This window comes from Mustela nivalis, assembly GCF_964662115.1.
Source record: "Mustela nivalis genome assembly, chromosome: 2".
Taxonomy (NCBI): Eukaryota; Metazoa; Chordata; class Mammalia; order Carnivora; family Mustelidae; genus Mustela; species Mustela nivalis.
The window spans coordinates 16,880,411-16,892,685 of record NC_139021.1 but is presented as its reverse complement, the minus strand read 5'-3'; the positions used below and the strand labels follow the sequence as shown (position 1 = coordinate 16,892,685).

The 12,275-nt window shown below is 43.3% G+C and overlaps 1 protein-coding gene across 1 annotated transcript in view; it reads right to left on the bottom strand.

The window, feature by feature from the left end:
* DERL1 (derlin 1) overlaps window positions 1–12,275 on the bottom strand; it is a 29,634-nt gene that overhangs the window by 6,937 nt on the left and 10,422 nt on the right. The window contains exons 2-6 of the mRNA XM_082721769.1: window positions 9,424–9,535; window positions 3,558–3,622; window positions 2,313–2,339; window positions 1,645–1,740; window positions 596–648 (exon numbers count right to left, since the gene is read on the bottom strand). Of these exons, the coding sequence (XP_082577895.1) occupies window positions 596–648; window positions 1,645–1,740; window positions 2,313–2,339; window positions 3,558–3,622; window positions 9,424–9,535 (353 nt within the window). The remainder of the gene's footprint in view (window positions 1–595; window positions 649–1,644; window positions 1,741–2,312; window positions 2,340–3,557; window positions 3,623–9,423; window positions 9,536–12,275) is intronic.

The window sequence follows — 12,275 nt, the reverse complement described above, 5'->3', positions numbered from 1 at the left end:
AATATTTATTCAAAAATACATACCCGGAAGTACACTGTGCGTAACGATGAGCTAACAAAATAACCACCACTCAATGCTAAATGTGCTTAAAGCCCTGCAATTTAATCAATTACGTCAAAATGAAATTACAGTTGACCCTGGAACACAGAGCTGAACTATGTGGGTCCACTTATAGGTGGGGCTTTTTGATAAATATAGTATAGTTATGTAAATGTACTTTCTTTTCTTCAGGTTTTCTTAATAAGACTTTCTTTTCTCTCACCTTATTATAAAAACGCAGTATATGATACACGTAATACAACACAACATTTGTGTGAACTGACTGCTTCTGCTATCAGTAAAGCTCTGGTCAACAGGGGACTGTTAGCAGTTCGGTTTGGGGAGAGTTAAAGAATATACACAAATTTCCAACTACACAAGAGCTTGATACCTCTAGTCCCCATCGTTCAAGGGTCAACTGTATTTCCTAAGTATAAGGTTCCGACGCATCAATGTTGAACTTCATAAAACTTTAAAATTTTATAAAGATCAGCTAAAGAACAATGGAAGTCTTCAAAGGATTCGCTTCCAGTCAAATAAATCTAATATCACTTACGATCCTCCGATGATATAGTTGAATCCGAGGATAACCCAAGGTAAGTAACAGGCCTAGGAGACAAATACACACAAACATGAACAACCACACTAAAAAGGACCTAGCTGCCAGGCGGCTGGAATGGGTAAAGATACACCGACAAGAGCTTTATATAAATCCTTTGGAAAGTCACTGCAAAAATTTCTCAGACCAATCTAGCATGATTATACTTAAAACTTCCTATCTAATGTTATACTCATTCAGGGGCACCTGGGTGGCTCAGTCGGTTAAGTGTCCCGATTCTTCTTCATGATCTCAGGGTCATGGGACTGAGTTGCGCGCGCTCCACGGGGAGCCAGCTTGAACTAATAGCCTCCCCCATGAGAAAGCTCTCCAGTTGAATTCAACATTCGAGCCTCTGATTCAACACATCATACCAAGAGCTAAGGGAGCTGCAAGGAACTTCACAAGCTAATGAAGAAAGGGTTGTAGAGAAAGAACTTGAAGGCAGAATGTGGTTAAGTACTCTAAGAGAAACATAACGGCTCGTAGGGCCTAAAGGCAAGACTAATTCCAGACAGGAGACCAGGAAGTATGTTCAGTCCCAACTCAAATGAAGAACAGGTAGGCTTTACAAAAGGAAGAAAATTTAAAAAGATGGTACTGGTGGAAAACTGAGAAGGCACTAAGGGAATTGTCTGGGGACAAAAACAATCTGTTCTAGCTAAAGTGTACAATCCGTTAACAGGAAATGATAAGAACAGATTTTAAGAGGCTGCTCCCAACAAGTATCTTTCCTTCCCCCTCTCTATCACACACACAGACATGAGATCACTCAAGGTCACATGCCTCAGAGGCCTGAAACACAGAGTGAGTGAGAAGAGCCAGCAAAGGATTCCAGGTTGGCTAAAGACAGGCAAGGGACTGAGCTGAGGAGAGGGGGCTGCCTACTGTACACTGCTCTGCAGTGACCTCTTCTGGACGAGTCAGAAAGTGCATCTCTGAGCTGAAGAGGGATTTTTTTTGCAAGGACAAATGAAAAGGAAATTTTTCCAACTACGTGAAAGTACCTTAAATCGTGTTCCAAACCAAAATGATACAATCATGTCTCTGTTCAGCTGGGCCCAGACATAAAGGACTGACATGATCAGAGGAATCATCAGCAACTGCAAAAGAAGTCAACATGTAAAGACATGGCTCCAGAAGCACTCTCAACAGGCTCAGAGTGAATCTACTTTTTTTTAACCTCTCCCCTACAAATAAATTCTCCTATGGCTTTATAAAAGCTAAAAATAAATTCAATCATCAGAATTACAAACTGATCCTTTCAGTTAATCAATTATACAATGCATGCTACAAAATCCTAGAATAAAATATAATTATTTTAGATGTATTCAGAAATATCAGGGTCAAGCTTGGTTATTTGAAAAACAGTAGGCAGTAAAACTTTACTTACTATATATTTGCAATTAAAAAAATACATATCCACATAATGCAAAGAAAATACTAGAGAATCATCACTCTGGATGCCGAAACATAACAAAGAAGCCGGAAATGAGCCAGGAAACTAACAGTTTAGATAATTCATATAAGACTTTCAAAATAAAAGTTGTAATTCTATAATTTCAAAATGCCACGTAATTAACCACAGGGTTAATGCAATTTAAGCTTCTCTCAAAGGCCATTAATTGTAAATCTGAAACATATAAAAGGGCAAACAGTTTCTAGGGACACTTACCTGCATATCCATTGCTAAGCCAGTAATCTTGGTTTATAAGGTTAAAGATCAGAACAAACAAAGCATTGTGCACCTAGCATCAGTTCATTTCATTCCTGTGTTCAGAAAGAAAACCCTTTTCTGGAGTTCGGGTTGTTTAAAACATCCCAGAACACAAAGGTATCTAACAATCTCCATCATGAATATTCTGTTGTAGTATCTGACGACAAGGAAATGGGAGATGTGGCGGCTTTGGCGTAGGACTCAGTTGGCCCCTTGTGTCCTCTCTGCCTTGCTCAGTGTCTCAGCATCTTGTCTTCAACCGGAAGACGGAGATACCTGCGGCCTGAAACTAACTAGGGTTCTACTCACATCCAGGGCTCCATAGCATGGTGGATATCCAGAACAATTTTTTTTTTCTTCCCTTAAAGGAGGGGAAAGGGCATCCGAAGTGCCACATGTCCTGGCTTGGGGCCAAGTTTCAATGGCCGCTAAGCCCCAGAGCAATGTTAAGCTCACCAGCTGGGCACAGACTGAGCGATCGTGCCCCCTCTGCGGCCCTCGCCATCTGCACAGGTCCGCAGCTGGAAGGCTGCTGGCAGCAGGGGCTACGACACAGAGAAACAAGCCGGGCCCTTCCAGAAGGACCAAATTACTGTGTAGGCCCTGAGGACAAGGACAGCAGTGAAATCAGAAAGGGATGCTGGTTGTCAATTAATTTTCTGAGATGGAGCACAGATTCCAAAAGCTGTCTCATGGCACGGGATCTCTTTGTGCTGCAGTCAACAAGCTGTCACACATGAGACACAGAGAACTGGGAACAAGAGGAGAGACAGCAATAAAATTCAACCGAATGTGGAAAACCCGGCAATGGGAAGGGAACGCCGTCCCTTGGGGGCTCTGTGATGCATGACAACTTTAAAATCAAACCTTAACTGAGGCGCCTGGGTGGCTCAGTTGGTTCAAGCGGCTGCCTTCGGCTCAGGTCATGATCCCAAGGTCCTGGGATCGAGCCCCGCTTTGGGCTCCCCGCTCAGCGGAGACCCTGCTTCTCCCTCTCCCTCTACCTGCCACTCTGCCTACTTGTTCTCTCTCTCTGTCAAATAATAAATAAAATCTTAAAAAAAAAAACTTTAATTATTTGTAATTATTCATTGATGCAAACAGATGCAAATACTATAATTTGAACTGTTGTACAGAATACTACTTCCCCAAACCTGAAAATAATGGTTTACTTCTGGCCCCAAATAACAGACTAAAGGATACCACGATGCAAATCCAGTTAAAGAGGAGCATGAATAAATAGTCTGCCGGCCTCCCATCAAAAGCTCCTAGAAACAAAAATAAGCCAAATGTCATGGTTCAGAATTTCAGAACAAAGCAACTCCTCTGTAAAGAAATACTTCAGAAAGTTAGAGAGAAAGCCAACATGAGAATATTTTTAAATTCCTCCTCTCAAGCAGAAGAAAATCTTTTAAAACATCTAAAACCATGCCCTTGGGGCACCTGGCTGTCTCAGTCGGTAGAGCATTCGACTCTTGATCTCGGGGTTGTGGGTTTGAGCCCCGCGTTGGGTGTAGAGATTACTTAAAAATAAAATCTTTAAAAATAAATAAAACCATGTCCTCAATAAAGCCCTAAACTCCAGTCAAGTGAGCAAGGCTAATCTGTGTTCTCCTAACTGAATTCTAATAAGGACCTTCCCCAACCCCCACGGGGCTGAAAGACCCACGGCAAGGAGAGTCAGCGCTACGGGCGTCTGAGATCCCACCCCTCGACGACTCGCCACCCACCAGCCTCTGCTTCCCGGAGACACATCTGGGCTCACCTGGGTAATCCTTACCCCTCCACTGGACCATCAGCTCTGATGCGAAAGGAACCACAGCTGCCTTGCCTACCCCTGTGACTCCTCCAGCAAGACTCGGCTGGGAGCTTCTCACTGTTGTGTTGTTATTAGACACGTGCGCACACACGCGTGTGCACACACGCACTACCACGGAGTCTGACCCTGGGCTTTCTGAGAAGATTCAATCTCCTCCTCCCAGCTTACGAGGCCGGAGAAGAGGAGGAGTCGGGCCACAACCCTTCCCCGAGCCTCTGACTCGGCACCTTCACGCTACGTCTGGGAGGTAGAAAGGCCAGGCCCCGTTTCCACAGATGAGGACAGGAAGTTAAACGACCAGAGTGGCATGGCTTGGTAGAAGCGGGGTGAACTCTAATGACTAGTCTAGTGCCCTTGTTATTACACCATATACCAGACTCTGTCTCAGCCCTGGACAGGATAATCAACACTGGTCTGGCTCTCCCTTCTCAGGGTGATTCCTCGTGCCTTCAGCTGAAAGACTAGAAAAGAGGCAGAGATAAAAAACAAATGACTGTAAGGTCACATGAGCTCAAACAGCTACCTTCCGCCTCTGGACACCCCATTGTAACAGCATGATACATAGTCAATTAAAAAGAAACTCTAACAAGTATTAGCAAGGCAGGGGAAAGTATCTGTCTAAAAGATAACAAGCGGGGCGCCTGGGTGGCTCAGTCGGTTAAGCATCTGCCTTTGGCTCAGGTCATGATCCCAGGGTCCTGGGATCGAGGCGGGCTCCCTGCTCAGTGGGGAGTCTGCTTCTCCCCCTCCCTTTGCCCCTCCCCACACCCTCTCCCTGCTCGTGCTCTTTCTCTCTCAAATAAATTTAGAATTCTTTTAAAAAAAAATTAAAAATGGGGTGCCTTGTTGGTTCAGTTGTTGGGTGTCTGCCTTTGGCTGGGGTCATGATCTCAGGGTCCTGGGATCGAGCCCCACATTGTGCTCCCTGCTCAGCGGGGAGCCTGCTTCTCCCTCTGCCTCTACCTTTCCCCACTTGTGCTCTCTCGTGCTGTCAAATAAATAAATAAAACAAAAAAAAAAGGTTTTTTTCAATTAATATAATACAAGTTTCTAGCAGAAGTCTCTCTGTTTGTTTTTTTTTTAAGATTTTATTTATTTATTTGACAGACGTAGATCACAAGTAGGCAGAGAGGCAGGCAGAGAGAGGGGTAAGCAGGCTCCCTGCTGAGCAGAGAGCCTGATGCGGGACTCGATCCCAGAACCCTGAGTTCATGACCTGAGCCGAAGGCAGAGGCTTAACCCACTAAGCCACGCAGGCACCCCAGAAGTCTCTCATACTTTCCCAAATTTCTCCCCTCGTGTCTCAAAGGCACACTGCAGCCCCAGTGTTGAGGAGTCTTACTAGTAGGGGATCCCTATAGATGAATCAGAGCTGAAATTCGAAACAAACTCTGAATTTCAGTAACAGTTGTGCTTCTTCTGATTTGGTTTCAGCTTTGTGATTTGTTTTTTGTTTCATTACGTTTTTTTAAGCAGGCTCCCTGACCAAGGTGGGGCTTAAACTCACAACCTGGAGGTCAAGTGTCACATGCTCTGGCCCTAGGCCAGGTAGGCACCTCCCTGGCTTCATGATTTCTGAGGATTCTCTGGACTGAATACATGAACTACTGCAATCACACCAACTACAGTACTATATTATCTGACAAGTTTGCAACTGGAAATTGACAAACCTACTGGCCTCCAACTGCAGTCTTGCAGTTCAATTCAGAAACCTTACAAATAAGGCGGCGCTCCTGTGGACAGGACTCCTGTGAGTCAGGCAGGAAAACGTGCAGGCGGCAAGCGTTCTGTCAGGATGTGAACACCAGGCCGAATGGCCCAGAGAAGACTGGGGATCAGCGAACCCGGGCTCCGGTCCTAGCTGTGTTACCTCGAACAGCTTGGTGACTCGCGGGGCATGTCACCACCTCTCCAGATCATTGTTTTCTTGTCTGGGAAATCTTATTTTAAAAGGACAGGTCTCGGGGTGTCTGGGTGGCTCAGTGGGTTAAAGCCTCTGTCTTCAGCTCAGGTCATGATCCCAGGGTCCTGGGATCAAGCCCCACAGAGAGCCCGCTTCCTCCAATCTCTCTCTGTCCGCCTCTCTGCCTACTTGCGATCTCTCTCTGTCAAATAAATAAATAAAATCTTAAAAAAAAAGACAGGTCTCAAAAGTTCCTCTTGACACAAACGTTCATAGCTGCCTTATTCATAACAGTGAAAAATGAAAACAAGTCAAACATCCATCAGCTGATGGATGGAGAAACAAAATGTGATAATTCCGCACAACGGAGTCTTATTTGGCAACAAAAAGTAGAGACGTACGGATACGTGGCACACGGAAGGACCCTGACAACCCCACGCTCAGCAAAAGCAGCTGGTCACATGGTGCACGATTCCGTCTGTAAGAAATGTCCAACAGAGGCAAATCCAAAAAGGTGAGAGGAGACTAGTGGCTGCCTAAAAGCTTAAGGGGAAGATGAGGTTGGACAGAAATGGAGAGTGGCTGTTGAGGGGTATAGGGTTTCTTTCTGTGGTGATAAAATATTCTGAAACTAACTGTAGAAATGACTGCACAACTCTGTGAACACTCACCAAATTGTATGCTTTAAACGGGTGGAACTGGACAGCACTTGAATTACAGGTCAATAAAACTTAAAAAAATGCCTCTCTGCTCTGTGACTGGAGAGTAGGGAAGCGGGGTAGACTTGTAAGAATTCAAGCAGACAAAAGGGATCTATGGGCTAATAATCCTGCAGAAGAGTCTTTTTTTTTTTTTAAGATTTTATTTATTTACTTGACAGAGATCACAAGCAGGCAGAGAGACGGCAGATAGAGGGGGAAGCAGGCTCCCTGCTGAGCAGAGAGCCTGATGCAGGGCTCAATCCCAGGACCCTGGGATCATGACCTGAGCCAAAGGCAGAGGCTTTAACCCACTGAGCCACCCAGGTGCCCCCTGCAGACAGATCTTAAGTGTTATTCAGGTATTACAAATTCGTTACATGACCTGACTAGATAGAAGGGAAGAGTAAATGGGTTCCAGGACATCAAATAACCAAGAGAAAACAATGTACAAATAAAATGTGGTCACAGAACTGTTGTAATTTATGTCTTGTAATAGTGTTATAATTATTTTTTTAAGTCCTTATGTTTCAGAGGTGAATATTAGAATATTTACTGATGAAACGATATCACGTCTGGCATTTGTTTCAAATAATCAGGGGTAGGGGGACAGACATGAACAGAGATCGAATAAGACCAGTGATGGGACCATTGTTAAAAGTCAGCAGAAGTTAGGGGCACCTGGCTGCCTGAGTTCGGGGAGCGCGTGACTCCTGATCTCCAAGTCACAAGTTCGAGCCCCATGTTGGGTGTAGAGATGACTTAAATAAATACTTAAAAAAAAAAAAAAAAAAAAACGTGAGCAATAGTTAAAAAGGGGCTCACATATACATGCAGACACACACTATGACGTGAATAAACCTTGGAAACATTCTACTAAGTGAGAGAAGTCAGCCACAGAAGAACTCCTAAAATGTCTCAAATTGTCAAATCCATAGGCACAGAAAGTAGCTCAGAGCTTGGCTAGTGCTTGGAGAAAGGGGTTGGGGATGCAGAGTAACTGCTTTGGGTTTTGGGGGGTTGATGAGGACATCTTGAATTAGACAGTAGTGGCGGTTGCATAACACTGCAAACAGACTAAAGACCAAGGGACTGGGACTCCTGGGTGGCTCAGAGGTTAGCCGTCTGCCTGTGACTCAGGTCATGATCTCAGGGTCCTGGGATCGAGCTCCACACCAGCTCCCTGCTCAGCGGGGAACCTGCTTCTCCCTCTTCCTTTGCCTCTCCCCCTGCTCACGCTCACTCTCTCTCTCAAATAAATAAAATCTTTAAAACAAAACAAAACCAAAAAAGACCACAGAACTGTACACTTTAAAATGGTCACAACTGTCATTTTCTTGTTATGTGAATTTTACCTCAATAAAAAGGCAAACAAAGGTTTATCAACCTTTCTCACTACTTTTGTCTATGTTTGAAATTGTTCCATAACCAAATGTTTAAAAACCGGTGATGGGTCATCCACACTTAGAGTTTACTACTGATGTAAAAACAAAATTACTCCAACAGCCCCATCCTCAATGAAATCCTATCAAGGAGTAAAATGCAAAGCAAGTCAGCATCAGTATCAGGCCCGTCTGGAACAGGGGAGAATAAAAATCACAGATCCTGGGGGCTGTAAGGACCAACCAGGATGTGGTGGTGAGAATCCCAGCTGTCCGTTTTGGCTGCGCCCAGACACTACCTTTCCCCGAATGAGGGGATGGGCGAGGTCCCTCCCTTCCGGCAGTAACAGTCCACGACCAGACAGTCTGTACTGACATCATGATTTCCTTTTAAAAACACCTCATACAAATGCCAATTTAAGGAAAAATCATGTTGGACACCGAATGCCCATCCTTCTACTTCCCTGCAGCTATGAGATGAATTCACAACTCTCAAACTGACTTCGATTGAAGGGTGGTTCGGGATTCTCTATCCTGAGCTAACCGCGAGCAGGTTTATAAAGCCTCTGGAGTCAGCCAACCTTCTCAAAATCATTTAGGCTTAATGAAATTATGTTCGCGTTTCGACAGAGCAGTATCAATTTATTCCTTCTCAGCATAAGCAACTCAGAACAGCACACAGAGTATTGTACAAAGGAAATAAGGAACGATTCACAAAGAAACTTTCAGGAAAAGATTTTTGTAAAAAAACTTATCCATAACATCATATGGGTAGTCATACCTGATAAACTACCGGATTATTAAATCCCTGCTATAAATTTTACAGGTGAGTGATTCGATCACAGAGAACAAGGCTTTCATAGCATAAAGGAGTACTTTTCAGCCCCAATCTGGGAGATGTATATACTTCAGCCCAACTGTGCATTGGACCACATGACACATGACAGAAAGGAGATGCCAAATTTCAGTGAGAGGCACACAGCTCAGCCACGAGGGACAAGGCGTGGACAAGATGTGTAAAGGCTCCGGTCTTCTACTTTTTCACGATAAAATGGTGACTGTTACTTATGCCTCATGATGATGTTGTGAGGATTAAAAATCAAGTCCTCAAAGCACCTAGGGCAGTCCCAGCACCGGTACGACTTACTGAGCAATTCCCATCTTTATGCCATTTCCTCAGAGGCCAACTGCCCTCAAAATTCTTCCAATACGTAAATACGAACTGGTAAATTAGAAACAAATCTTAAAACGACTATGGATAACATACCTGTTTCAAGTCGTGTCGAATACTGATATAAGAAATATAAATTGACCAAATAAAGAAATCCAGTTCCTGGGCCCACAGGGAAATAGAAGGTGGCAGTGATTGGCCTCCAAACCTGTCCAGATTAAAACAGACACAGCGGTTAGTTTCTGCAAGCCTGGTTAATTTTTTTTTTTTTTTTTAAGATTTTATTTATTTGTCAGAGAGAGAGAGGGAGAGAGAGAAAGCACAGGCAGACAGAATGGCAGGCAGAGGCAGAGGGAGAAGCAGGCTCCCTGCGGAGCAAGGAGCCCGATGTGGGACTCGATCCCAGAACGCTGGGATCATGACCTGAGCCGAAGGCAGCTGCTTAACCAACTGAGCCACCCAGGCGTCCCAATTTTTTTTTTTTTTTTAACTAAACAAAATGCACCCTTGCAAAACATTCTCCTCTGTGATGGTGGCTACCAAAGGGATACCACCAAAATAATTCAAGAAAACTGAAGAAGGGCTCTCATCAGCTTCAATCGTATCAATTTGGAAAAAATACTTCTAGCCAGGTTGAAAAAAATCAATACTATAGAAGCACATGGTCAGTCTTTACTGGGATAAGGCATTCACTTAAGACTGTCAAAATTGAACTGTAAAGACAATTTCCAACAGGACAATAATAATCTCTATGCAGGAAAAAGAATATCGTGGGATAACAAACCTTGCCCAAAATTGTCATACTCAAAAGGCAGAAGTAAAATAGAAAAGTTTGTATTCAAATCCCTGTGCTATTTAGGAAATATGGATATATGACTTCACACTACTAAGTTTCCCTCCCCCACCCAAAAAAAAATTACAGAAGGGTCTCCAGTAAGAAGTGAGCCTCCCTCCTACCCCGCATCTCCCAATTCCCTTTAGCAACAACAATCGGTTTCTCGGATTTCTTTCAACAAATAATGTTACTACAGTTCCTCCCTTTTCTTCCTCTCTTGCATAACACAGCTCTATACCTTGTTTCATTCCCTTGAGGAAATATTTTTGCTGTCTTTATATAAAGTATTCCTTTTATGTGAATGTTCAAAATTCATTTACACTGTTACAATGCCACAATGCCTATTCTTGATTATCTTTTTTATACACGTCCATGTAGGATAAAACCCTGTAAATTAATCTGCTAAATTCACAGGCATTTGAGTTCAATTTTGCTAGACACTGCCAAATGCCTACAAAAATATTTAACTGACTTACGCTTTCTCCTACAATGTAGATTAATGCCTGTCTTCCTTCCACACCCTCACCATTAGGGTCTTCTATATTTACCAATTATTTTTTTTAAATCTTCAGCATTTCCTTTCTTCGTTTTTCTGCTAGATTTGCATTTCTTTGTATGTTCTGGAAATTCCCCTTTCTCGCCGCTGTAAATATTTTCTGGTCTGTCATTAAATCTGTGCCTTGATGGTATTCTTGCCGTACTTTGACATGCAGAAGTGTTCGTTTAGGTCGGGCCTAGTTAGTACTTGGATGGGAGAAGTGTTCGTTTAATGTCGGCAAATACATCCCTCACAAGCTACATCCTGCTCACCAACTACTTCTCCACTCTAAGAATATGTTAGTGTCACAGTTCCACTGTGACACAGTCCCCATTCCTCTCAGGAGTGAGGCAGTGATCCGACTTCTTTTTCTCGATGGTCACTCAGCTCTCCCAATCCCATTTACAGAGTAACCCGTACTTTCTCCATTGACCTGAAAAGCTACTTTCATCATATATTTATTTCCTTTTGTATTAAAGTCTTTAATTATATTAAAGTGCTGTCCTGTTTGGAATTGAATTCCTATACCAATATCAACTTATTTCAATTTCTAGTCTTATAGTATGTTACAATATCTGGTAAAGTTACATGATTAAATAATCCCTCTCCCATTTTTCTTCCATGTGTGTCTTAATTTTCTTGGCTGGTCTCAAAATTTTATTTTCCTAAAAGAACTAGAACTGGGGGGGTGCCTGGGTGGCTCAGTGGGTTAAGCCTCTGTCTTCAGCTCAGGTCATGATCTCAGGGTCCTGGAATGGAGCCCCACATCTACACTCTCTGCTCAGTGGGGAGCCTGCTTCCCGCCCCCACCCGCCCCGCCTCTCTGCTTACTTGTGATCTCTCTGTCAAATAAATAAATAAAATCTTTAAAAAAAGAAAAAGAACTAGAACCAGCATCTTTGTGATACCAGTGTGATACAACTCCCCACAAGGAAGAAGTCTTTCACAGCTTTTCTAAGTTTTGATAGACTCAACCACCAAAGCTGAATTACCTATTGCTTGTAATATTAGCCAAGTTACCTTATTGCTTGTAATATTGGAAAACTGAGCCTCTTGGGCTAAATATACAACTCCATCTGTGAATAAAATTTTGCATCTTATTCTATTGTTGTTAAATAACAGTGATTGAAGAACACAATGTTAAATAACAGTGATTGAAGAAGACGACTTTCCCAGACCACAGAAATACCAGCATCATGCTGGCTCTGGCCTCGCTATACATAAGCATGAAAGACATGACCCCTGCATCAAGGAATTCTCAAGTAGTGGGTTATCCAAAGAAGCAAAAGACTGATCCCAACGGTGGGAAAAATTGGTCTCGGAAAAACAAATACAAAGTCCAAAAGAACTGCAAGAGCACAATAAACAAACAGGGACTGCTGACAATTTGGGTGTGGCTGGAACCGAGGACATTAGCTGTGGGGGCTGGCCAGACACCAAGCTACCCAGTTCCACTCTCCAAGTGCAAGAATGTAACCCTCACAAGTTCAATTCCACCTGGAAGAAAACACGCTTTCTGGAATACCCGAAAGAGCTACTTTCCAAGAAGCCTGTATTAAACCAGCAAAGCAAAAT